This window comes from Trachurus trachurus (assembly GCF_905171665.1).
Source record: "Trachurus trachurus genome assembly, chromosome: 21".
NCBI classification, from domain to species: domain Eukaryota; kingdom Metazoa; phylum Chordata; class Actinopteri; order Carangiformes; family Carangidae; genus Trachurus; species Trachurus trachurus.
In genome coordinates, this window is record NC_139899.1 from 27,126,716 (window position 1) to 27,154,410 (window position 27,695).

At 41.7% G+C, this 27,695-nt stretch overlaps 1 protein-coding gene across 3 annotated transcripts; it reads right to left on the reverse strand.

Moving 5' to 3' along the window:
• Window positions 1–2,579: 2,579 nt before the first annotated feature.
• LOC311004912 (protein mono-ADP-ribosyltransferase PARP4-like) lies at window positions 2,580–26,939 on the reverse strand. Of its 3 annotated transcripts, none has more exons than XM_083997124.1 (37): window positions 26,818–26,939; window positions 26,245–26,376; window positions 25,050–25,287; window positions 23,964–24,093; window positions 23,277–23,355; window positions 22,520–22,633; window positions 22,023–22,175; window positions 21,534–21,671; window positions 21,283–21,447; window positions 20,396–20,547; window positions 19,421–19,552; window positions 18,407–18,505; window positions 18,051–18,234; window positions 17,579–17,720; window positions 17,001–17,143; window positions 16,764–16,895; window positions 15,682–15,768; window positions 15,426–15,590; window positions 14,730–14,776; window positions 14,482–14,563; window positions 13,954–14,091; window positions 13,683–13,872; window positions 13,293–13,363; window positions 12,133–12,320; window positions 11,466–11,565; window positions 11,046–11,216; window positions 10,756–10,836; window positions 9,643–9,723; window positions 9,450–9,545; window positions 9,100–9,291; window positions 8,956–9,012; window positions 7,590–7,664; window positions 6,219–7,510; window positions 6,006–6,090; window positions 4,902–5,004; window positions 4,373–4,505; window positions 2,580–3,859 (listed from the first exon to the last, which is right to left on the reverse strand). In XM_083997124.1, the coding sequence occupies exons 2-37, from the start codon at window positions 26,368–26,370 to the stop codon at window positions 3,670–3,672; spliced, it is 5,751 nt and encodes a 1,916-aa protein (XP_083853250.1). In that variant the 5' UTR covers window positions 26,371–26,376; window positions 26,818–26,939; the 3' UTR covers window positions 2,580–3,669. The 3 variants fall into 3 exon arrangements, with proteins under 3 accessions (XP_083853250.1, XP_083853249.1, XP_083853251.1); XM_083997123.1 differs by having other exon boundaries at window positions 17,001–17,146; XM_083997125.1 differs by lacking the exon at window positions 7,590–7,664 and having other exon boundaries at window positions 17,001–17,146.
• Between the last annotated feature and the right edge of the window lie 756 nt (window positions 26,940–27,695).

The window sequence follows — 27,695 nt, forward strand, 5'->3', positions numbered from 1 at the left end:
AATTGTTTTGAAAAAAAAAAAGAAAAATTAAATAAGTCTACAGTATATTTTAAGCTTGTTTGTAGCGGAAGCTCCCAGTGTCTCAGTTCACTGCTCTTCCTGTTGTCAGTGCAAATCTTGCGTGATTTGCACTGACCAGCGGAACAATTTCTCATGTCGGGGCTTCAATACAAGAGGGACATTACAGACGAGCAGTATGGAGGTATTTGGATGTTTTTTGGTGTGCCTTTTTGGACGAAGAAAAGTGGTATCCATTCACAACCATTATATGGACAAATACTGCTGCACGGACCCCCCCGTAACTCAGATAAGGCACGGAGGACTCTGAAACTTCTCACAGCTCTTAGTCGACATGAGGGTGAGTAGATAATGAGTGAAATTTGAATTTTGGGTGAACTATCCCTTTAACAGATGTGTTACCGATACACCACCACAGGAGCTCAGGTGTGTGTGTGTGTCTGCTACCTTCAGCACAGTGACACCGTGTCAAATAAACAAGCCAGGCATGTAGTTTGTGTCAGACTCACCAGGAAGTAAATGTGCCACAGTCACAATCACAGCAGCCAAAGCAGAGCCATGACAGCGACACGGCTCTGCAGTGGCGATCACAGCTGCAGCCTGTCTCCATCGGCCTCTGCAGCAGAGCAGTCGGCGGAGGAGCTGGAGTTAGGTTAGTTATACCAGAGATGGCACACCAGACACACACAAACACACACACACAACACAGACTCACAGATGAGTTGGCTCATGCTCTGATCGCAGACAGCGGTGGCTCTCATAAATATCAGGCTACTTAATATGAATAAATGGACGGAGACTCAGGATGCAGCTGCCTGATAATGCAACGTAACGAAATATCGTGAAGGAAAACAAAACACAGACTGAGGTAACGCAATATTTATTGTGAGGTAACACAAAACTCGTTGAAATGCAAAATTATCACAAGGGAACGTAAGAATATAATAACCAACTGGCTCTGTGGTGAATATGAAAGAGGCAGAGTTTTGTATGAAAACTTTCTGTTGGCTCTGCACCGATTCTAATAATACTTTGTTCTTATACTTCTTCTTCCTCCTCAAATAAATTTCCATCAGGATGTGTAAAAGTGATCTTTGGAATAATATGAATTGAAAATGATTAAATTAAATGTTTTATATAAGTTTATACAGATTATGGTCTTAGGAAAAACACTTGTGGCAGAAGTTATTCACTATTTGATGAATGATATAATAAAGACCCATGCAGTTATATTCTTTCAATGTTTCGATTTGAAGCTTTCATTCAATAGAGCTGTAATTTAATCAGTTTGTTTGCGTTTCTTTTATGATGGGAAAACAAAAATGAGATCAAATGAAACATTTGTGCTTTGACTAATTACGAACACATGTTTTAAAATGAGTCATATTTTTAATTCTTCTTAACACAAATTCAAATCTTTGGGGTAAAATGCACTTTATGAAAAATTCCAATGAAAATAAAACATTATGCAACTTTCACTGAATCAAATTTGACACATTTTATGACCCGTTTTCAATTTCCCTGCAGTGTGTTTAAGTATTTATCCACTGTATCTGGCTAGGCTCAAATGTGTGGCCTAGAACATGAGTTTTTTTTTTTTTTAGTTCAAATGACAAGAACATACCTGCTCACGAGACCACACACAGAAGTGGTCTGCAGCTTTGTCACAACCGAAAGTAATTAACCTGAATAACTAATGGTGCATGTACAGTCTTTGTTTGCAGTGCAGCTGTTCATCCAGAGGAGGGAGCATGGCCCTGCAGCTGTGTGAGAAATAGAGCAGCTCATGTGGATAACTGGAAATTGGTGTTTGCGCTGAACCAGGAAGAGACTCACACTCTGACTGACTCTGTCAAGTCACAGCGACTTACAATGAGACCGCTTCCACTCTAGTGAACTTCCTTTCAGAGTAAAAGCCTTTACAGTAAGGCAGTTTTCCAAGTACTAACGAAGTGATTTGTCCAGCATTATCAAGATAGATGTGAAATTAGTAGGTATCGGAGTATTAGTAATCTTTTTTTTTTTTTTTGCAAATAAATACATAGAATATTTTTGAATTACAATAATCATACCCATTTATAAAATAAAATCAGGGCATTAGTCATAGGCCTACCCCTTTTCATTTCTCTTATCTACATTGCTTAATTTGACATGCAGCTAATTTAAAGTGACATTACATTTTCCAGCATAACTCAAACTTGGTCTGTGTTGGAAAAATAATGAGAGAAAAAAAGAAATTGTTTAGTTTGACACCTGAGTGACATCCAGAGACTGGTCAAGTGTTCAGCTTAGAAACGGGGGGAGATGCTATAACCTCGGTGTACTGTTGTGTACAAAGGACAAAAATTACTTAAGTATAAAATAATACCAAAATAAAAAGGGAAATTGATGTAAAATATATTACTTTTGGTAAAAAGAAATCTGTTTATCTGTGCATTTCAACTATAGAGCTATTTATTTATTTCTACCTTCCTGTTTTCATGTCTTAATTTCATATAGTACATATGCTAGAGTGAATAAATAAATGTAGACAAACAGTCGACTTTTTTTTAATGATTTATTTTGCATTTATTTAGGGATTTAATAATGTAATTTTAGATTTGGATTTGTGTCATTCTCTCGTCCTTAGTTTTCTTACTTTCACAGTGAAACATCTCTGCAGTTACAGGATGGCGAGAGGCCGGTGTTTAGAGCTGAGTTGAATCTCATGAGGCCACTTTGTGCCAATTAAATCAAAAGTAAAATAGAAAGACATCAAATCACTGAGCGGCGCATCAATCCAGCAGCTGCAGTAAACAGATGTTTCACATGACGGTAAAGAGAGAGATGTAAGGGTGCTTTACAAACATTTAAAGATTTTAATTGTGTTCACGATCTGAAATGCGCACCACACACACACACACAGTCTGGACTATCACTATAGTGAGGAACAGGCGTGACATTCAATGAAGGCACATTTTACACTGCTTGATGTCCGAAGCACTGATTCTTACAGTCAATCATAAAAACACAGTGTTGCACTCTGCTGATCATTAACAAACAAACAACACTTTTCAGTCATTTCTCTTACTTTTTTTCTTCCCAGACAAGCCAATTCCTTTCTGGGTCCCCACAATATCATCCACTGTACAGGCATCAGGATATTATGTTACTGTGATTATGTATATTTACTTCTAACATGCAGTAAAAGGGAGAAACGCAGCAGTGTCAGTGAGGCAAGTGAAGCTCATCTGTACAGCACTTTTAAAGCAAAAACTGTACCAGTACATACATTCAAAGGTTTCTCATAGAAACCAGGCGTCACATTAAAATCAGAGTTCTTAGAGATTTTGACAAGCTGCTGTTTTGAATTATGAAATATTCAGTTTTGTATACTGTGTCACTGTTGTATTTTAAAACAGTTTCTCTTGAACAATTTCCTCAATGAGTGGAAAACAGACTTTTGGCAGCTGATATGATCTGATTGTTTAAGATAAGATAAGGTAAGGTAAGATATGACATGATACAATAATTCTTGTAAACACACTGACAGACGAAGTTCGAAGCGCTCCGAATAAGGCACAGAGAAGACACATGCATATCTACGTAGTCGAAAAGAATCTCATCTCCTGCTGTGGACAGCTCAGTCCCCTACTGGGATTAATAAAGTATCTATCTATCTATCTGCAGGTCCAGACCCCTGAGTGGAGAGAAGGGGGGCAGGCTTTCGTAGCCCAGCAGCTGCCGGGTGGCCGACTCCCAGCTGAAACCGAACTCCAGCCGGGTGCAGACACACGGGTACTCCCTGTCAGCCCAGCGCACCCACTGCACCGCCTTCTGCACCTGCTCCCACCGCTCAGGCCTGAGACAAAAACCAAGAGACGCAGCCGCTTAGAGCCAGGTGACATGTTGGTACGATACTTTAAAATATGTTTATATAGTAGATAATTATAAGTAGGGCTGCAGCTAACAGTTATTTTCATGATCGATTAATCTGTCTATTATTTCAACGATTAATCTAAAGTGTTCAAAAATGTGAAAATTGTCAATCAGTCTTTCTCAAACCACAAGATGACGTCCTCAAATGTCTTGTTTTGTCCACAAACCAAAGACATACTCAGGTTATTGTCATAAAGGAACAAAGAAACCAGAAATATTCACATTTAAGAAGCTGAAATCACAGAATTTTGACTTTTTTCTTCAAAAACTACTCAAACCGATTATTCAATTTTCAAAATAGTTGGCAATTAATTTAATATTCGATTATTGTTCGATTCATCGATTAATTGTTGTGGCTCTAATTATAAGTATAATGTAAATAAAGGTGAATATTTTAGCATTGCTGTGTCTGTGTGTGTGGTTTCTGTTTTTAGACCTGGGCTGAGAGGAATCGTCCAGACAGAAGAGGGTGCGGAGCAGTTTCCCCTCCTCCAGCTCCTCCAACCTCATCAGCTGCAGAACCAGGAGAGTCGCCACCAGCCTCAGGATGTTTGCACGGGCATTCACACCTAAACACACACACACAGGTTACAGGAGGGAGATGTTTTCATTATTTCACACTTTTTACACAGAAGTTCCCCCCATAAGGACCGGACACACTGAGATATTACTCACTGGGAATCGAACCCGCTAATAAACCATGACATCATTCACCAACGTCTTAAAACTCCAAAAACATTAACAGTTTTTCTAAAAGCATAAGAAGTGTATCAGTTCACATCAGAATTCAACTCCTCCGTGTTATAATGAAAGAGACAGAGCAACCTGATGTTATTTAAATACATGTTCACATGTTTGGGAAACTTATTTGAGAACCTTCAATACTTTTAATTACTTGTAAGTGATTGGTGTGAATGATCTGAGGCAGAGATCTGTTATCTGAAACCGGTTCTGACCGTTCTCACCTAGAGAGTTGATGCCCTTGTTGTCCAGATAACAGTTGGCGAAGACGTGGGTGTAGAAATGAATGGCTTCACCCAGTTCAGTGGTGAACTCCCAGTAGCCGTCCTGCAACAGACAAATAACACACTGTGTCATTTCACATACAACGTGGTGAGAAAACGTCACTGAAACAAAAATGGATTAAAGCAGGTACGGATCTAATCTACTGCAGAACCCAAAGAATACGTTCACATGATATATGGGTCAGTGACAAATAAGGGCTGGCAAAATTAGCCAATCAGAAATATCTTAAAATAATGTTTTAAAGTAACTGATCTGCTAAAATGTTGTTTTCTGTTCATGTTGTTTTTATGTCATTTGAACCAATTTTTAACAAAAGACTGAATGACCTGAAAATGTCAAATGGTGTAACCACAAAAGAATGATAAATATTAAATATTTTATCCTCCTACAGTGGATCTAAATGAACTTGTAATATGCATACTTTCTTCTGAAAATATTAAAGGCACAACAAGGAGTTTTGGAAAGCAAAGTGTTTTCTGGGGAATTTCTGGGCCATATTTTGTAACAATAACAATATAATGTAACAAATTACACACACATTTGAGTCCAGATTCTTTTCCTGTCTATGAGAAAGAAAGAAAAATGCTGTTTACACCACTTGACACTGGGTTGCATCACATCATTGACCCTGATGAGTCACTTTGTGCCAAATCCACAGACCAAGTGTCAATCAGCTGATCTCATTTTTACAGAAATCTAAATTCAAAATGACTGACTTTATCCACTATTCTGTTAGTCTGACTTCATTTATTTTTTTTAATCACACCTTGCCTTTCACATCAACACAGTCTGAAGTAAATAATTCTGCTAAAACTGATGCAAAGTAAATGCAGGAAAAATACATCACTAAAGCCACTGTAGTTCACTGAGTCTGTTGACAAATGGTGTTAGTGTTAAGTAGTGTAGCGGACTAGTGAACTATACGTATCAACAAATACACCGATCATCAGATCTGATCAATCTTAGTCAAGGTTTCATGTGTTCCATGTGTGTGTGAGCGAGGCATCAGAAGACGAGCCGGTAAAAACGATTCAATGTCTCACTTGATGCTGCATCTGGAAGATCTTTGTCCATTTGAGCTTCAGTGCTTCTCTGCCGACGGTCGCAACTGCTGGCTTCATCCTGAGACTGAGACACACACATGCAAACACACACAGTGAATAGTGCAGTGTGACATCATGCAGAAATCTGACCTCACACTAATGCTGAGTCTTCCTTCATATAAAAGTATAAACAATAACAGCTTCTAGACTTACGCAGAGAACAATCCAGGCTCTTCAGATTCTTTGTCTGCATATCCACTCCAACCCCTGTCTGGCACCGAACAATCACGTTTCTGCACAGAATAGTTATTAGCTCTTCTTTTCCGGGACTTTGCTTTAGGCAGAGACAAGTCCTGCACTGACAGTTCAAGGGCAGCAGATTTACTCATTAATTCTTGAAGAACATCATCAGCATTATCAGCATCATCAGATGTAAAATAGGCTGAAGTTTTTTGCCGTCTTTCTCCGTATAGTGATCCGGCCGGAGCTCCGTCGAACATCAATTGCACTGAATCTGAGAAACTCTTTTCCAGGTCCTCCATTCTCGCCGGCACAGATGATGCTACTCTTCTGTCACTTGTGTCAGCATCACAAAGAATGCCGGATCGAGGACTAATACTAGAAGCTGAAATCAGAATAGAATCTACTATTTCTGAGACACCCTTAGTGCGTCTCGAACGTCGTCCAGCAGCAATAGAAAGTCCCTCCAGGGGTGGAGGAGGTGCTGCAGGATAACTGCCCATGAGTGTAGGTACAGGTGGTAAAGATGAGGGATAAACGCCCATGCGAGTTTGTTGTTCAGGAGGAAACTTCATGGTCGAAGGTGGAGAGGGCGGGATGGTTGAGCCGGTGTAACCAGACCACTTGCGTGGAAGTGGAGGTGGACGAGCAGGTTTGCTCAAAGCTCGGCTGCTCGTGGTTACGAAACTATTTTGCTGGTCCTCCATTTCTCCGTCTGAGACATCCATAGCGCGTTTGCATCTTGAAAGTCGTCTATTAGCAGCACCAGACCAAGGAAATCCCTCCAGGGTTGGAGGAGGTGCTGCAGGAGAACTGCCCATGGGTGTAGGTACAGGTGGTAGAGATGAGTGATGAAAGTCTGCTATGACATTGGCGTCAAGATCACCGGCTGACGGGGCCAGACATATAAACTTGGTTTTCATGTAGGGACTGATGGTGCCAGGGTAACCAAACCCCGTGGGTGGAGGTGGAGGTGGAGGAGCAGGTTGGCTCGAAGCTAGGCTCTTCCTGACGATGGAGTCTGCACACAGGGCCATTCGGCGAGGACCTGGCATGCCATCAAGGTTAAATGAGTCAGCTACGGTTCCAGCAACTATGATATCTCCGCCGGGTGGAGGTGGAGGTGGAGGTGGAGGGAAGGCAGAGCCGAAAAGTGCGGAAGAGCCTGTAGGAGGAGGAGGAGGAGGAGCAGCAGCAGCAGGAGCAGTTGACAAAGGAAGGTCTCCAAGAAAGTCTCCAACAGTATGCACCTTGGTGGAATCAAACTGACAACAGAGAAAAATGCAGAGTTAGAAAAGTGACTTTGCTGTTTCTCTGTGAATACGTCACACACTGTGTCTGTACCAGCAAAAAATCGCCTTCTGCTGCCTCGTAGGGGACCAAGTCTTTCGTGAAACAGTACTCAGCTTGTTCCGAGTCCTGAAACAAGGTGAAACGGTTCGGTTCGGGTGTCAGAACACTCGGCTAGTTAGCGGGCACAGTTAGCCACATCAGAACAAAACAATGGGATTATGTTCCCCTTGTTTCCCGTTTTTCCCAAAAAGGGTCCTATATTCCCCGGTCACAATACATAGTGGGGAACATAGGACCCTTTTTTTGCGGGAAGCAATTCACCAAAATAAATAAAATGTGTCCACCACAGAGACATTATACCCAAACTTTTATAACTTGAAAATATACTAAAAATAAGGCAGAAATGAAAAAATAAGCATCTCATTTAAACTTAAAATGTATTCAGATAAATAACAACTTAAAACTTTGTAATACAGATAAGAAAAGAATGAATGAATGAATGAATGAATGAATGAAACGTGCCAGAAAAAAAGGAAAAAATTCTGTGCACTCATGTGTCTGCACCGTGATGGGCTGAAAGCTCACCAGCTCTGACTGGTCTAACGTCGGCTCAGCGGACGCACAGCTGACACAGTGGTCAGCAGCGAGAGGCGCACACGTCTCCAAAACTGATCAGGCAGGTTTTCAGGATGTCAAGTAGCCTACTCATTTCAATGTAACAATTGCCACTGAGAACCAGAGTCAAAAAGGAAAAAAAAAAAGAGGATGATATCATCTCTGAGCTCTGCCCGGCTCATTCTGATAATAATCATTCCACTTCGGCATTCGGGTCCATTTTTAGCGCAACTAGCTGGAGCTTTAGTGAGTCCAGGTTGAGTCAGAAACACGCAGAAACAAACTGTAGCATTAGCGGTAGCAACAAGCCGCGTCACACGGCGTTCAGAGATGACATCATCCAGGTCAGAGGTCAGTAGGTCAACCTACAGACCCCGGATGTTGATAACAGCTAACCCCGGACTCAGAGGAGAATAGCATTAGCTTATCATAACAAAATATTGGTGAAATGAAGGAGTTTCGCAGCAGATAATGTGTTATTTAGAGGCTGCGTTCCGCTGCCCTGTAGACTCACATTATACGGCTATAGGCGTCTCTCAGCTGGATCTAATTTCGTCGACTTGTAATGACACCAAAGTTATCTGGGTGAGTAAATGACATTTTATGCTAGAAATAAGGTCCAGATTGTAAAAAACAGCAATTACCCTTTAAAGTCCGGCCTTGGAATTAAAGCCATTTTTGTGGAGGAGGAGGAATTCAGTGAATATTATCAATATCTTGTCTGGGGATGACAATCACAGGGAAGCTCAGAAGTTCAGCAGCAAGTCAGAGCAGTTAGTAGTCACTGCATGAAGGGACTTACCAAAAGTTCTGGAGACCCATCATACACATCGTCATCATCACAGAATTCGTAATCCAGCTACAACAGAGAAAAATACAGAGTTAGAAAATCCCAACAAATTACTTTGCTGTTTCTCTGTGAATACACCACACACAGTGCCTGTACCATCTCATCATGATCGTATATGACGCCTGGTATGTCGTCGTATGTTTCCTCAAATTCTTCCTCCGATTCTTCCTCCAATTCTTCCTCCAATTCTTCCTCCGAGGTCCAGCCCACGTAGGGGAGGAAGTCGACGTCTTCCTCTGCGATCAGCTTGGGGATGTCAGTGAAACCGTCCTCCGGTTGCTCCGAGTCCTGAAACAAGGTGGAAGGGTTCGGTTTGGTTGGAAAACTGCACAACGTGATGTGATGAAACTTGAGAGTGACAGGGGTGAAGGTGGCCGTGACGGACAGCTGCCAGAGGTGAATACAAGGAGTCGAATGTGGAAAAAAAGGCAAACGACTTCACAAACCCGTTCCTCGATGGCGACGAAGCTGGTGAACTGAGACAGGATGGAGAACTCTTTGCTCAGGTCGATGATGAAGGACTTCAGCTCCGCCTTCATCCCCTGGAAAAACAAAAATCCACGTCAGCAGGTGGAGCTCAGAATGGACGGCTACACCAAGGTGGGCTGTTTTAAACCTCAGTCACACACACACACACACCTCGTGTTCGGCCTCATCGGTATCCAGGTTCCCGTCCTCATAATCCCTGATCAGGGCCCGAGCTGCGAGCTTGTGAAGAAACTGAAAACACACATAATAGCCTAATCATCACTTCATCATCATCTTTATGGTCACGACAAAACCATCAACAAGTTGTGATGCGACAAAGTTTCACCTCTTTACAGCAAATCTTGTTTTTTGGGGGGTTTGATTGATGGGAAGAAACTGTTGTTCAGTGTTACATGTCATTTAGAAACGCTTTCTCCGATTACTCTATTAATCTGATTACTTTTTTAAGTAATGGAGGAATGAAACACATTATCATTTCTAAAATAGTAACTACATCACTTCCCCCTTTCCCCATGCGTTAAAAAGACGGAAGTCGATGCGAACGCCTACATTCTTGCAAGTAATATTCAGGCAATGCAGCACCTTCCTGCCGCGTTGTGTACGTGTGTTTACTGTAAATTATCCAACATAACATTTTATTTATCTGTTTCAAGGAAACAGAAACGTAGTTTGGACCCGTCTTCTGTTAATTTCCAATCCAACTGCACGCGACCGCGAGATCAGGGTGTTTACAACGCTATGTGCTGGTGCTCATGGGAAATGGGGTCTTCCTTCAGGTAAAACAGTACCACTTTGGTCCATAGGCGCCGCCAAACTCAACCAAAAATGTAACACAAGGTAAATACTGTATCCTGCATAGTTTCTTTTTTCTGTGCTCCTCTGATCAGAGTGGCGTCCCTAGCAACAGTCTGTTATACTTGACGACGTTCATTAAACAGAAATAACAGACTGTAGAACGCAGCGATGGACCAATAAGAGAGCTGTGTAATAAATAACGTTATCCACCGCTCCATTTATTGATTTTTCGCAGGCTTTGTTGTAAAGAAATGCACATGGCTGGGAGGAGGGTTAGCAAAACAGCGGAAACGCGACCAGACTTGCATAGTTCCCCTTTAATGTTCAGAACTGCTGACATTTTGGTATTTTATTTTATGTAAAACACATTTTTACAACTGCTATATAACCGGCGTAGCTGCTGTGTGGGCGGGTGGATCTGATGGACCAGCTGTCGTAGTGTAGAGGGTGATCGTTGTGTGGACTCACTGTGCCTCTGGTCTTCTGCAGCTCACTGGTCGACACCATGGTTTTAAGTTCCTGCCCGTTCAGGTTTCCCAGGAGGGTGGCCTGTGTGAAACAATCATCACGCATGAAGGAAACACACAAAGATCTGTTGGTTTTTAAACATGATGACTTTGCTGCATGTCATACTTTTCACAATTGGCTATAGAAAAGGAACTACAGACGTCACACTGAGGTCTGGGAAACAATCACAGGAAGTTTTAACTTGTTTCTAATATTAGATGTAGAGACAGTCCCGTGTATACAGCGCGTACCTGGGTGCAGTGCGGCACGAAGCCGTAAACCAGAGTGTGACAGTCATTGAACAGAGCGTGGAGCTGCTTGGGGGCCTGAACCGGAGTGGGTGCTGCTGGGTTGAACTGCTGCCACTTCACAGACACTGAACTGCAGCCAGGAGATGCAATACGCTTCACCTGACATGCCACCTGTGGCCATAACACATCAATCAACAGTGGTTATTTCATTACGTGTGAGGATAATGGTCACACCTCATGGCTCATTGCATTAGAAATTCATCCAGGTTAGAAAGAAACCTCTGGGGAAATTTAGTCAAGTTTTGAGTGGATAATCACACGAGTGAGGACACAGTTTTATTCCTGCTGCTTCACACAGTAATTAAAAGCAAAAACATAAAATCAGATCACACTGTTTGATCATCTGTCATCCCATCTCACCTTCTCTGCCCAGTTGTGTTTGGTTTTTGTGTCGAAGAACTCGTAGGCTCCGCCTCCTGCCTGGGCCAGAGCTCTGAGCATGTGCCGATTGGCTGTCGGGCTGAGGGATAGAAACACAAACGTCAAGACACAACTAGGGATGTATTAAACGCCACAATTAAATAACCGCAAAGATTCCTAAATACCCTCACTTCCTAAAAAAAATTATGTCGGAATATCAGCAGATGTGCGCCAAAATAAAAGTAAATGCTCAGATACTGGTCCATTTAACTAACGTAACATTGAATTGGTAGGAATTTAAATGTTAGCGTGTCATTTCTATTTAAAAAAAAACAACAAAACAAAAAACGACTAAAATAAACGTAAACATTTGGTATAGATGAGAATTTAAAACCTGAATATTTCAAACACTTCCACTGGGGCATTAATAATTAGTCATATATAGATATTTGAAATATGTTGTGTAAACAAATAGTGATGTAATTACATTCTGATTATATTTGATTTTACACATTCATATTGTTGTGAAATTAATTAATGCATAATAATCATGTGATCACCGTGATTATTTAACGTATAATCGTGACATCCCTAGACACAACTTTCTAAAGCCTGTATCTTTATATCATATAACCCCCCTCCCCATGATCCCTGACACCACCCAGACCTGAAGCCACAGGTGAAGAGGCGGCTGTGCTGAGCGTTGTCTCTGAGCAGCCGCAGGGTGAGCTCAGCGTTCAGGATGTGGCCGTCCGACAGCAGCAGCAGGTTCCTGGTGCCGCGGGACGGAGGCAGGAGGCTGAGGGCCCGCAGGGGCCGCCACAGCTCAGTGCTGCCTCCTACTGGAGAGGGACGCTGAGAGGAGCAGAGGACAGTCTGAGAAACTACATTTCACACTGCCACTATTGCCTACTTACATGTACATTAATAGGAGTTGTGTCTTTGTGTTTGAAGGGATAGTTCAACATTTTGGCAAACTGGTCCATTGCCACAATCCCTATAGTCATAGCAGTAGGTTCGTTAGCTTTAATTGTCGGTGCAAGCTGTTTTCAGAACGGCGGAGCAGAGCCAGGAGCTGCTCAGAGCTACGATATAGAGGCTGATGGGATTTCTTGGTTTCCCTCATCAAACTCATCAAATACACAATCCAACAACTCCAAAACGCTCTGGTGGACAAGTTGTGACCTGCACATTCACCACGCTATGAGATAATAACAGAACGTCACCAGACAGAGTTGTTTTAGAGGGAAATTCATGCAAAACCGCTGATGCGTGTACCTGTCAGGGACAGTTTTTCATCAAGCAGTCTCTGCATTTGTCTCAAAAACAACTCTGTCTCGTAACATTATTATCTCACAGCGTGGTGAATGTGCAGGTCACAACTTGTCCACCAGAGCGTTTTGGAGTTGTTGGATTGTGTATTTGATGAGTTTGATGAGGAAAACCAAGAAATCCCATGAGCCTCCGTAGCGTAGCTCTGAGCAGCTCACGGCTCTGCTCCGCTGATCTAAAAATAGCTTGCACCGACAATTAAAGGTAATGAACCTACTGCTATGACTAAAGCGATTATGGCAATGGGCCAATTTGCCAAAATGAGTCAAACAATATGAACCAAATGTAGTCATAAAAGTGAAGTAAAGTGAATCCCAGTGAATGTTTGAAGAAATTTCCTTGAAGAGTTCCATCAGCCATCGGGTTTAAATGAATGTGAAGGACGTAAAGACAAAATGAAAACATAATCCTCTCACGTAAGCGCTCAGTGTTCCTCAGAACAGTGCGCTCCAGCACCAACCACACGATGAAATAATCTGCCGGTCATTAACTCACCTTGATGAATTTCTCTGCACTCTGACGAGCCTCAGTGAGCGGCTGTGCTGTCAGAAAGGCTTCTGTGTGATCTGAGCAGGGAAACACAGAGGGAAATGATGGAAAACATGTCGACTTCACACAGCGAACAGTTTTTGTTGCTCCCGCTTAAGAAGAGAGTGTTCAGTTCCTTTATTCACTCACTGTGTCGGGCACTTGTTCTCTGTAAAAGTAATTTAATTTCTCATATCTGTTCATCTTTTTAATTTCATGCAGTCAAATTAATACCATTGACTGTCACCTCCAACCTTAGCTTCCACTTTAATAGAGAGAGCTGTAGTCCTATCTTGTCTTTTGTCTCTTTTAAGTTTTATCACAATGTGCATAGGAATTTAGAAGGACAAAACCGACCTGTGCCAAATGAAACGACGTTGACTCTGAGGCTGCGGCCGAGGGCTCTGAGGACCTGGAGGGCGACTCTCTGGGCCATGTGCAGAGACTCTCCCCTCATGGACTCAGACGTGTCCAGCAAGAGGACGACTTCATCGTCCGCTGAGCCGGAGTTGACGTCAAAGTCTGGGTAGAAAACCAACATGCAGGCCTAGAGGAGAGAGGAGTGGATTAAAATCTAAGAAGAACAAGATGTGACTGTGTGCGATAGAGAGAGAGGAGGAGGACTGACCTGGCTGTCAATTTCAGGGTGTTTCTCCACCCACATCCTGGGCAGGTGGACGTCAGACAGAGTGATTGACAGCTGGAAACCTTCTGCACCCATGACCTCTCCCTGCACTACACTCACTACTGCCTTGCAGTCTGTTTTCTATGGGATCACAAACACAGAGAGAGAGAGAGACTGAGAAAAGAAAAAACAACCTGAGATCAAACACATATTATTGAAGAAGGTTGTACAAAGTGTCTTTATATGAAAACTGCAGAATTTCCATGGAGCCTGTTCTCTTGATTTATTATGAATGTTAATATTTTCATTTCATTTTTGTTTTATTTCCAAATTGCGAAACAAGAAACAAACCATAGTGAAACTAATATTAAATCGTGTTGACTTTCAAGTGAGAGACAGAGGAGATATCTGACATCCATGTAAGAAAGTGTATCATCATCATTATCATTATCATCATCATCATCATCATCATCATCATCATCATCATCATCATCATCATCATCATCATCATCATCATCACCACCACGTTACCTTCATCTTGACTTTGTGAGTGATGCACTGCAGTTTGGTGATTTCATTGGGCATCTCGATCGACATGTCCAGCGTGAACTCTCTGAGGGAAAGAAACAACTCATCAGACGCAGCCTCCAAGTGCAGATCACAGAAAATAAATCAGAAAGAAAACCATCGTCCGACAAGTTTGACCTAATCAGTAACAAATAATCATGAGTCGTTACAAAAGATGGGGTCAGAAGTTACGAAAACCTGCTGTAGCGCACCTCGTACTCGCCGACTCATCAGTCACACACACTTTCTCCACGGTGACCTTTAAAGCAACAGAAACACACAGATAAAAAAAACTGACAATCATTGAACTAGCAGTGTGGAGCCGCTCATGTACTATGAAATAAAAGCTAACGTCCACATACTTCCTTTATACTGCCACATTAAATCAGTGACGCAGGAATCACATCAACCCAAAACTCAGTATATAACTGCTCAAAAACAAAATAGACTGTTGATGCCAAGGAAAGGACAGACCCTATAGACTGATATCTCATGTTTTCATTTAAGCTTTAAATGCAAATATCAACATTTAAAAATAAATAAATGAACAGTATTTACATAAATGAAAAATAGCAGCTGATTGCCTAAAAAAATTACATTCTTATGTGTGACACTGTGTAAAAAATAATGAGTACAACAATCTGACACTTGGAGACAGGCGCTGTGTCTTCATTTGAATATTTCCATGAGCACACTGTCATGTAGTATACTACTTACTTCTGTTGTGCACAAATTTCGATGGTTAGTGTTGTCTCAAATTGAATACTGTTGTTGTGCACTTACCGGAACATTTTGATATATTTGTCAATTGAGACGCACTCACACTCAAAATACTTGGTTTAAGTGTGGAAGTATTCAAATTGGGCCACAGCAAGGGTTCTGTCTGAGTCGGTCCAGGTTCTCCTCACCTGTGTGGTCTGGTTGAGCGCTGCACTCTCCTGCCACGGGGCCACGCTGCCAGGCAGGGAGAAGAGAATCCCCCCGTCCCTGACCACCAGCTCAGACACGTAGGTCACTTTGATGAGGACGGTGGCGCCGGGCGGCAGGTTGCCCACGCTGATGGTGAACACGTCCTGCAAGTCAGCATGAAAGAAAAAAATAGTTACTAAAAATATGAATGAAAAATGCATTAAATAAATTAAATTATGTGTTCAGGTGACTTACAGGAGCATCCTGGTCCATGAGGTACGCTCCATGACCTTGCTCTATAGCTCGCTTGTACTCCTTACGAGCCTTCTCCTTCTCCTTCACCTGAGAACCACATAGACACACACATAGAAACACAGACACACACAGACACACCGACATAGACACAGGGTTAAACTGGTTTTCATGATTCCCCTTCATGCTGCTTACATCCTTTGTGATGCAACAGTGCATGGATTTAATGCATGGTATAATATAGGCCTACAGAATATGAGTGTGATGACACTGTTCAATGTTGCAATGAAGATATGACTTGTTTTCAGTTTAGTTTATTTCGGTCTTTGGTTTGACACAGCACCTCATTGTGTAATAGAAATTACAACTCCACATAAATACAGCAGCTAGACAAGGCCCAGGAGAAGATGCCAAAACAAAAATAAGCAAATCAAAATAAACAAATTGTGATTGCAAGAAAAACAAATAAGCAGATATTTAAGTGAGCATATTAACCATGCAGTTCCTGAGTTCTGCTTTAATAGGTACCCTGCAACACTGAATAGAACAATAGAAAAAAAATGGAGCATACTTTTACTGAGAAATTGAGCATGAATAATCAATCATTTAAACAGAAAGTAAATTTAACCCTCTCTTTCCTTCTCTCCTTAATCATTGCATTTTAGGCAACCTTTTGCAATGTATTCATGGCACATGTTCATATCACGATGATGATGAAAATACGATTAATCCGTCAGTCATAGATAGTATAATACAATGACGGATTGAAAAAGTACTAATATTCTGTTTGTTTACATTTTTGGAGAAGTGTACTGAATTATCTATTTTAAGTTCCTGTTTGTTTTGCGTCTCTGAGAAATGTGACTTCTCTTTTCTCTGATTTATCATATTTATGACTCTGATAATTGATGATTTAGTTTAGAGATCAGTGTTAGTGTTGTTATCTATGGTACAGCCAGTGAGATAAAACAGATGCAAACTGCACTGAACTTTTTCACGTTCCTTTTTATCAGCAAATAAATAATGATGAAGACATTAGGCAATAAAGAAATAGCTCAACTGGAGATTTAAAAAAGGTGAGTTACCTTTCCCACCACATGTTTCCCATTGATGAAAGCCTCAAATCCACACACGGCTGCAGAGTCATCCAGAGGGAAGACATACTTTGCCTCGATGGGCACAGAGCTCGTGTTGGTGTATTTCTGGAAAATGATGACCTGCAGGGGAAAGAGAAGACAAATTCTGGTAAGGTTTTATATCCATCCCTCAGTTCACAGGGCTGTTATCAAAATGAATCTAGAAAAAAAAAAAGAAAACCCAACCTGTGAGAGCAGATCCATCAGTTTACACTTCACATGGACGGCCTGCAGGGGGAGCTGCTGGCCTGAGCTGTCCAACAGTCCCGCCGTCACGTCTTCCAGAGGGTTTTTAACCTTTTCATCCCCCTCATCCAAATCCAGGCTGGCTGCTGGGTCACGACAACACGGGACATGAGAAAAAATATCAGACTGAAGTTACATGAACATAATGGCAGTAAATTTAAATACATGTAAAACCAAGTATTTAATGAAATAAAACCAGGAACTGGTTTACTGAAGTGGTTCTCACTGCCAAAACAAAACATCAGCACTGCAAGACTCAAAACAAGAAGAATTTTGTCTCTATTGCTTCCTCAACACTCTCACAGTTACTAGTTCTGCTCAGTGGATTTAATATTACAGTATTTACAGTTAAGCCGAGTACAATGGAGAACTGTATATTCAGCTATTTGGTTAAAAAAAAAAAAAGATTAAAGGTAAGGAACTGAAGTTAAAGATTTAATCTCAATCATAAAAACTAAAAAAACAAACTATGACATCTTCATGTTTCAGAAAAGCCTCAGGAGCAGTTGAGCACTCACCCAGATCAGAGGGAGGTGGACACGGCTCGGCGGAGGTGTTGATGGTCGGACTGAAATCCCTCAGCTTGTCTCCCTCCATGCTGAACCGAACCACGTACTTCAGTTTGACTTGGTCAGGACTGTACACCACATACTCATCATCCTGGAGCACAGGCAGAGTCACACATGTCACACACACAAGTCCACACAGTAACAGACAGTATAGATGTGTTCAGGCTGAAGGAGGTTAAGTCAAATGTGATGTTCATGGTGCGACCACAATCTGACGATGACCCTTTGCTGCCAGAGGAAATTTACAAACAAGACAAGACAATTTTCACAAATATTAGCTTTAATGAACTGGAACTCAGCAAATTAAAAAAGCTTGTCACAGCTAATCTGTGTCCGATATTAGGGATGAAATCAGATTTGGGACAGTTCATTTAGAGGTCTACCCATTAATCTATTTATCACACACACACACAAACTCTACCTCAAACTCAGAGTGAGTGTTAGGGCAGCAGCGGACTCCGTGCACACTGTGGTGTCCCTCAGGGGCTTCGGTGAGCGTGAAGTCCTTTTTGTGGACGTCCTTGCAGCTTCCCAACGCCACGTCGCACACCAACAGCAGCCGAGAGCCGTCGGTCACGCTGCACTTGGAGTATTTCAGACTGGTGCTGTCGAGGGGGAGGGCATGGAGGATGAGAGAGGGGCTTTTTGTAAAAAGACGTTCCATGTTTATTTAGCATGTTTTGCTCTTACTTTGATCAAGTGGATAAATTAAGAACAAGTTTTTGTTAGGTTCTTATGTCGGTGTAGCATGGTGTTGTCTGCTAAAACAGCACTAACCTAAACGCATCGGTGAAGTAGATTCCACTGCCCAGTTTACCCATGTCTGTTCTCTCAATCCCATGATGCTCCACTCCAACACGAGGCAACAGCAGACCACTGACGTGAGAGTAAAAATCAGGGTTAGAAAATAAATGTTCAAGAAATATATGTTTTTAAGGGCCCTATGTGAGGCTTTGATACTTTCACAGTATTACTATAGAACCTAGAGCTGCTTTATAATCACACTACACATGGACATCTACCTTTATACAAAAAGGAACCTTTAAAATGTAGACCTGCACGGTTATTATATCACTGTGTAATTTCCAAGTGAGTGGGGAGGGGACATAACCATTGTTTAAATGATGTTTATGTTTTGAAAAGAAGTACTACATGAAGCAGGAGGCGAGCTCTAACAATGCCACCACATTCAGTCTCTTCACACAGCCTCGTCTCCAAACAGCACTGGAGAGTCTCTGCTTGAACTTTATTGATCCACAAACTCTGTAGGAACAATGTTGGGGGAAAACTTCACTTCATCAAACGTCTTTTTCCTTCAAAAGATAAACCAAAAGAATATGTGATGTTCCTCTGGTGGTGCATTCCCACACTGCAGGTAGCATGGCTTTTGAAATTCAAAAGGCAAAGTTTAGAAAAAGAAAAAAAGAACTTTTTCATCTCTGGAAATTTTAATTCCACTGGTTTCTGTGCAGCAACACCTGGGATCATCTGGGAACAACACATTTCACCCTGACAGAGAAGCTGGATCTCAGGACGCTCAATTAGATAAAATGAGAGGTTGTTCTTCAGCGTGTGAGAAGGCAGAAGGGAAACAGGTCCATTTTTACAACAGAATGAGATGAATGACAACAGACACAAAGGTGCAGGATTGTGTTTTCATTGCAGCAGTTCGAGTATGTCTGACATTGTGTTAGGGTCACTACTGAGTCTTCACATTTCATCATGATTTTGTTTCAGGTTTCAGTCCACACAGTGTCCACACTGTGTGTGTGTGTGTATGTGTGATCTCACCGAGACAGGATTCCTACGAAGTTGCCGGGGCTGGAGGAATGGAGGAGTGGCTTAATGTTCCCAATCTCACTCTTGAATGTCTGAAGCTCCACACCTCTGCTCACATGCAGAACCTGTTGGATCTGCACCTTGCTGCAAATACACAGTTCATTTATCATAGTGTGTATGGACACGACTGCCTGCACAGAAAAAAACGTTGACTGAGACTGAAATGCATTTCCTGGGTTTGTTCTGTCTGTTCTAACTTGAGGTTTAAGATTGTAGGTTTGGTTGAAATGGAAGAGAAAGGAGAAGCAGAGAAAGCATCACCGATCAAAGAACTGCAGGGTGGATGTAAAGAAATATATAAAACCACAAGCAGAGCTGCTCTAAAGCAGGAGAGTAAGTCTAAATGATGGGTGACTCTAGTAAATTTGTGACACCGAACAGCCTTAAAGGGATACTTCACCAAAAATCAATAATTCACCAATTTTCTTCTCACCGTCACGCCAATGAAGGAGTCAGTGGCTGTGTGAGATTTGCTGTGAGATGTTCTTCCGTGTTTACATCATACATCCAATGGTTTACTATGAAGAAATGAACAAGCAAACTTTTTCATGTGGCGGCTTCAGGACACTTTGGTCAGTACAGACAAGGTATCTGGATGTTTCATAGTGTGTGTTTTGGACCATTCAAAAGTGAGCTTTATCCGCCTCCATTATATGAAAATCCGTTGCCAGCCGGACCCCCCCTGGAATTCCTAAAGCGTTTTGATGACTCTGAAAGTTCTCCAAACCCTTCCTTGGCATGACGACGAGTAGAAAATTGGTGAATTATTGATTTTGGGTGAAGTATCCCTTTAAATAGGGACACAAATACCAGGTGGTGTTCAGTTACATCTGAGACAGGTTGTGTGGATCCAAATGGGTTCATCTTCCCCACGAGAAACTGTGAAATTACATCAGACATACGAGCACATGAGAGGCGGCGCGCTACCTGTCCTGCAGCAGAGCAGTCACAGCCTGAAACTCGGGGCTGCTGGGGGGGACGGTCTCAATGCTGCACCGGAGAGCGCGGTATTTCCCCAGACTGGAAGGGGCGGGGCTTCTCAGAGTCATCTCGCTCAAGTTCAAGACATCTCTGATTAACTTTGACAAACAGAAATCAATAGAAATGTTAATTCTGTAGATCTGTGATCAAACAGTCAAGAGTTTGTTCTTGTGCTACACACTAAACTTATTTAAAACAAATAAGTAATTATTATTTATAATTAGCTTATGAGATATTATTATGATGGAAGTTTTAATTATTCAAGTTCCTGCTCCTTTCCATTTATGATGTTATGTATGTAATGTATGTAAACCATGAATGGAATAGATATGAAATGAAATGAAAAGCAATGACAATAAACACACTCTATGGATGGGAACATCATTCGATCTTCTAATAGGTGTTTAATATGTTTGTTTATGTTTATGTCCAACATGTAAGTGAGTGTCATTCGATGCCAATTACAGCATTAGTTTGATGCTATTTCAAACTCAGATTATTTGTTGATGTAACAAAATCAGAGTTGAATCTTATCTAACAGCTAAACTTATCGGTGTTGATCACACAGTGACACATGTGAAATGATGCATGTAAAACTGTGACTGTGGAGAGTAACACCTTTTTGTTCAAGGGCAGTTCACCCAGCTGTCTCACTAGCCTCCACAGTTCAGTTTTATTTCTTGACAGCATGAGAAGCTTCTTGAGTTTGTGGGAGAATAAGCTCTGATGATCTGATTTTCTTCACCCAGTCACTTCAGTGGATCAGTGTTGTGCAGATTCTAACATGTGCCATGAGTTGTAGGTGTGTGTACTGTACGTCTGTTCAGCGTTACCTGGCAGAGGTCCAGTTTCTCAGAGAGGAGCTTGGCAGAGGCGTTATACTGAGGCGCCTGGTGCGGCAGTAGAGTGTAAAATTCCCCCAAGAGGGAGATCGCTTTGATGTAATCGTCCTCTCTGACCTTCTGAGCCTGAAGCAACAAGCCCTCTGCCCTGGTCACCTACACGGAGTACAAGGGCAACTCCAGTGAGATTCATGATGAGCAGGTTCGAGACGTTACCGATCAACCCGTGGAGGAAGCCTTACATCATTGAGGCTGAGCTTGTCGATTGAGACGGTGAGGATGAGGCGAAGGCTGCCCAGGGCCTCGGTCCACAGCATCTCCACGAACACGCCCACCTCCTGTGATAAGCTCGCTGTGTTCAGCCTCTCTTCCAGAAGCAGCTGTCGGGCCAAACCAAGCACATGTAAATCACCTCATCGGCTCATTGGCCTCGGCTACAGCAGCCGCACGTCCAGCAGCAGCGACGCCTCAGGCTTCAGATATCAGGATCTCACAAAGGCTGGCTTAAAACCTTTCACGGATATAATTGTGGCGTTGCAGAAATACTTTTGTCAGAACATAACACATGGGCAGAACTTATATAAAAAGTAGAGTCTTTGTATTACGATGGTTTGACAGATTTGTATTTAGCTTTAAACAAACATCAACATACAAATGCGCAAAAACTGCAGCAGAATGTGTGAGTAGTTATAGAGACTGTGATGTGCAGTGTGTGTGTGTGTGTGTGGTACCTGCTGCAGAGCCGTGGAGCCCAGGTCTCGGGCCTGTGGAGGGATGCTGCTCCTCGGGTTCAGACCTGCAGCCTGGACTTGGTCCCTCAGAGCCTGGTACACCTCCAGAGCTTCCTCTGACGTGGACAGAAACACCAGCATGTCCTTCACCGTCTGAGGAGTGTAGGCTTGTATGGTCATTATGTTTATGTTTATAGTATACCTTTCACTAGACACTTTACAGTTCACTTGATTTATACTATTTCAATGAACTACAACATGCTTTAATGCTATTGAAAATCAGACATGAATGAAAAACAGATATCTACTGTACATACAGTACAGTAATCAACATGCCAAGGAAAACTGTTACAGCTGATTCCAGACACATACAATCAGCACAAAGATAAGTAGCATGTAAAACTACCAACCGTGATATGACAGATATTTAAACTCTGAAACAATATTTGCAACGGACACTGAAATGAGTATTTGTTTCTAATCACAAGATTTCTAACCTCGGCTCCGACATCGTTCTTCCAGTACCTGACCACGCGGTACTGTCGTCCTCCCTCTGCTTTGACACTCTGCAGCTCCAGCACACACCATGTCTGGCTCTTTATCTTGAGACGCTGTATATTATTAATAGGAGGATTGTTAGTATGGTAATAATTTGTGTAATAATTAAAGGAATAGTTCACCAAAAAATTTTATTCAGACGCGTGCATCGTGCCCGACACAAACAGGTCCATAAAACTACACAAAAACCTTGAAATATTCCTCCACACTGCTTGTCCACTGCAATCCAAGTGTCCTGAAGGGATATAGTCCAGAGTTTACCCGAAACAACGTCATTGAGGCAAGTCTGGTCACATCCGCGCGCATTGCGTGAACGCAAGAGTGCGCCCCAGGGAAATTCAATACAAGACTGTTTAGGCTGTAAAAATGTCCTAAATGACGTTGTTTCGAGTAAACTCTGGACTATATCCCTTCAGGACACTTGGATAGCAGTGGACAATCAGTGTGGAGGAATATGAAATGGTTTTTGTGTAGTTTTATGGACCTGTTTGTGTCGGACGGTATTATTCTCATATAAAGTTTTCGTTGGACTACAAACCCCCCTCCCGGGTCTCCAGATGCGCTTTGAGGAGTATTCATCAGCATGAGTGAATGAATGAATGAATTTCATTTTTTGGTGAACTATTCCTTTAATAAAAGGAATTCCATTGCCAATATGAGAACAACAGTAACAAGCTAGAAAAGCTGCACTTTTACCTTTTCAAAGAGTGAATACTTGGCCACTTGAAAATTGTCCGGATACGATGGAACATCAGAATCAGTCTCCGTGTAAACTCTGTGTGATTCAAAATATACAACAACAAAACAGCAAAGATGAGTCGTCTTTCATCTGTGTTTTTTGGAAATGTGACAAAGTGTGAGCAGTCGACCCAAGATGGGGGTGGAGGTGTAGGGATGGTCCTATAGCAGAGGACTTCAACAGGGGGGTCTATAAGGTACTGCAGCAGGTTTGCAAAATTTTGGGTTGGACAATATTTCTTTTTTTTTTTTTATTACAATATACACATCAGGGGCTCCCTGCTCCATCTCTCCATCAGTTTGGGGGTCACTGTCCTGAAAAATATTAAACCCCCTGCTCTATAGCCCTACAAGACCAAAGGAGGAGGGAGTAGTAAAAGAGAGACAACTAAACAAAAACAGAAACTGTGTGAGCTCCATGATTCTCCTCAAATGAGACATGTAACGTTTTTATGAAATAAGAGCTGAAATAAAGCAAAAGGTTTCCAGTGAGGGAGTGTAACTGTGAAAACAACAAGAAAAGCAGCATAAAATATCAAAGAAATGTTTTAGAACAATAACAACAAAGACAGGACTGAACCTTTAAAATGTCAGTGCCGGTGTTGTGCATGTCTGGGCTAACATGAGGGCGACGGCTTTTCACACCTGAACTTTTCCAGGACGTTTCCGCTGCTCTCCTGCGGCTCTGCCTTCTGAGATAAACTGACAGAGGCCGCGGGTTCGGCCTGGACTGTGGGAGGCTCAGCAACAGCCGCACTCCTCGGTGCTTCAGGCGCTACAGTGAACAGGAGAGAACAGACACCTTAAAGGTTCTGCAAGGGGCTGGTGTGCATTCAAACCGGAGCAGCGTGTAAACAATGCGACAAATGGATCGCTGCACACTCAAACAACAAAACGCCTCATTGTGCAATATCGCTGCAGGTTTGAATGAGCACTAAAGACATTCAGATCGTCTTTAGTGCTTATACTGCACACACCTGTAGAACAAACACAGTCTCTATCCGACCTACAGACAGATATACAGCGTCTTTAAGAACCTATATATCAGAGCTGAGGAGGACAAGAGGGTAAAACTCCTGATGATTGATCAGTAAGCTGTGTAATCATGAGTCACTGTGCTGGAGCTGGGTGGAGGCCTCGCTCTGTTAGGATTGTGTCTAACTGGCTGACACAGTGAATGATTGACTCTTTACATTCCTCCACCTGCACCAACCCTACAGTGAAAAGACTGCACATTTTAAAACAACACAAAATTAATTCTGTTTTCAAAGTTTGATCCATGAAGACAACAGGCATTTAGAGATATAGATGTTAGGAGCCATTTAACTAATTGCTGCAGCTACAGTGCATTATCATCCAACAAGGATCTTATTCAAAAGTGAGAACTGGTGAATGTAAACATTTATCACTGACGTTTCTACACAACATTTTCTTTCACCTGCCTCTAGCTCCAGGAGCTAATTAACGTCTGATTTGCACTAAATAACATCGCAGCACTTCCACTGTTTTGTTTTGGAACCGGTAAGATCCTGCTAGTTTTGCTAATTAGTAAATTCCTCTAATTACTCCAAACCAACAATGAATGTGAAATTCATTATTGCAGAACAAACATTTTATCAATTGAATAGTGTTGATTAATTAATATAACTTTGACAAAGACTAAGACAAAGACCCCTTGACCTGGTGAGTTTTTTTATGATCTTTAACAGTTACTGCCTGTTAATACAATACCTTGATATGAAGTTGGGTCTGGCCTGGTTGTGGGAGGAGGAAGAGGAGGAGTGGGTGAAAAAATAAAATCAGAGGGAGGTGGAGTCTCCAGCTTGTATTCATCCACAGGCAGAAGAACTCCTCTGTCCAGACAGCTGTACACGTAATCCACCCCGACCACAGGAGTCTCGTACTTCTGGATGCCGCGTAGCCTGTTTGAGCTCAGGCTGGACACATCGCTGGTCACTATCAGAGAGCACTATGGGAAATGAGAAGTTAGGATTCAGTTGAAGTGGGATTCAGGAGGCCAAAGTCTAATTTTTATCTCCTCTGACCCAGATCTGACAGTGGAATCTGATATCTTCAAATCAGTTAATGTGTGGCATACAGGTCAAATTTTTCGTATTGATTGTGACTTTTTTTATTATTATTTTGAATCACAAACAAACATGGCAGACAGCAGTAATGGAGGTAAACAGTGAAGTTTTAGGACCTAGATTTGTGGTCGTATCACACCTTCTCCTACTCATCATCTGTGCCACATTCGACGCTCCAGACTAACTTTTTTTTTTTTAACTATAGGAGCACAGTGGCCCCTAACTTAAAATTTTAGGAGTGAAACCAGAAATTATGATAATACTATAATAATAATAATAATAATATAAATCAACTAGCAAAGCAAATATTCACATTTCCGTTTCATTCATGATCCTCACACACATGGGCTGCCACCTGCAGTAGTGACAGATACCAGATTCTTTGAGTTGCCCCTAACACATTTTGCCAGTGTTAAAAAACAAAACAACAAAAACAACAGCAAATTTACTCGTTGCACATGTGCAAGTAGATGGAAGCTTTCTCAAATTTTAGGAGCAAAATGCCCCCATTTAAGGGCAGTCTGTAGCCCTGACTTTCTGGTTTCTCTGTGCATGCAGGTCACATCAGGGTCCTGGTCAGTTCACATTGGAGTCTAATATGAATACTATGAACTTTAAAAAGATAATTTGAACATCTTAATTAATCTAATGAGATCTGGAAAGAAATCTGAATTAAGTGGAAGAGTTGCAGTGTGTGTGACCATAGCAGAGGAACACCAGGAGATGGCAGCCATGTTGATTTTACAGTAACACTAGATGACACAGCTGCAAATTTATTGGAGAGTGATAACTGAAGTGAGAGACGCCTCCTACTTCGGGGAAGAATCACACCCACTCACCTGTTTATTGACCAAAAAGGAAATGTTTCCTCCATTCTCTGTGACTGCGGACTTCAGCCTCCTCCTCTCCTTGAAGGGCAAAGTTCTCAGCTCCAACAGCACAGAGCAGTTCTCAAACACAGCCATGTCTGTCTGTGGAGGCAGGAAGCACAACAGCAAACAGGTTATCAGCTACTGCAGCGCACAAACACAAACACACACTTGTGGTTAAGAAGCAAATGCGGAAGCAAATCCTCAAAACATTAAAATAAGTGACTGTGATCTGGATTTGAAAAAAAGTTTTACCTGACACGTTCAAGTTGCACCCGGAAACAACATTTGCATAATATAAATAATTATAAAAATGAGTTGAATAAATTGAGATAAAATAAATAAATGAAAGGAATACAACTGAATAAAACAGCAGAGTTAACGAAGTGAAGTCGACATAAAACGTGCGGTAAAGTGCGTAACTTAGCAGCCGTCGAAACTTGTTGTTAAGCAACAGTTTAGCCAGAGACGTTCTATATTGTAACGTCTCTGAAACGACGCATCTAACGTCCGGTTAAAACGACAAACTGAGGTTTACTTTACCGTAAAAACCCACACGGTGCTCCTGCAGCTGTTGTCAGAAAGCACAGGTCGACGTTAGGTCCTTATCATGTCATTAGACAGGCATAATAATAACCATCAACGAAAATACTGGAGATTTAATTGGTCAATACGTATCAGCTGCTTCCGTGGCAGAAAGTTTTAGTTTCCGGTGGATTTCAAAATAAAGGTTCGGTGACGTTGAGGTGAAACGAGGAAATCACATATTTCACTCACAAGTGTGATTCAAAAAATGATCTGCTCTTTGTTTACCTAAGTTGAAAGTGAAACCATGTCGATACAGGGTGCTTTCACCATGTAAAGTGCCATTTAATTTTATTGTGAGAAAGTCATGAAACCATGGCGATCATCAAAGCATTTCTTTAGGTAGACCAGATGTTTAGATGTTGTTGTATTTTAGCTATAGGGTGAATTCAGGTAATGTGGGACAGTTTTTGGTAGATGCTCCAGTAGACTCATATAAAAACTATTAACTTGCTCCAATGATGTTTCATTGAATCATTTTAGGTCTTATTAACATTTTATGTTTGAATTAAATGGGAATATAATTTTCTTTTAGAAGCTACACAGCTTCAAACACAACATGACACCCTTTTTCGTTCGGACACCATGTTCAGGTAATGTGGGACAGTTTGTTTGGTAAAGTGGGACAGTCATTCTTAGATTAAAAAAGCAGGCCTTTTTGCAGTGAATAAAATTCATTTTAATGAACAATTAACAAGTAAGTTGGGGGTACCTTAAACACTGGTAACTCTGACAGATTATTTTTAAATGCGCTCTGTATTTGTGTCGTAACAAAGTAGGGACTGCTTGATAGCTAACACTAGCTAGCTAGCTTGTGTTAGCTAGCTAGTTAAATG

Coding starts and splice junctions, on each gene's coding strand:
- LOC311004912 (XM_083997123.1), bottom strand. CDS start 26,370: ATGGCTGTGTTTGAGAACTGCTCTGTGCTGTTGGAGCTGAGAACTTTG. Junction 18,506..19,420: donor TTCGTAGGAATCCTGTCTCG/GTGAGATCACAC, acceptor CTCTCACGTCAG/TGGTCTGCTGTTGCCTCGTG. Junction 14,777..15,425: donor CGCTCAACCAGACCACACAG/GTGAGGAGAACC, acceptor GTTGCTTTAAAG/GTCACCGTGGAGAAAGTGTG.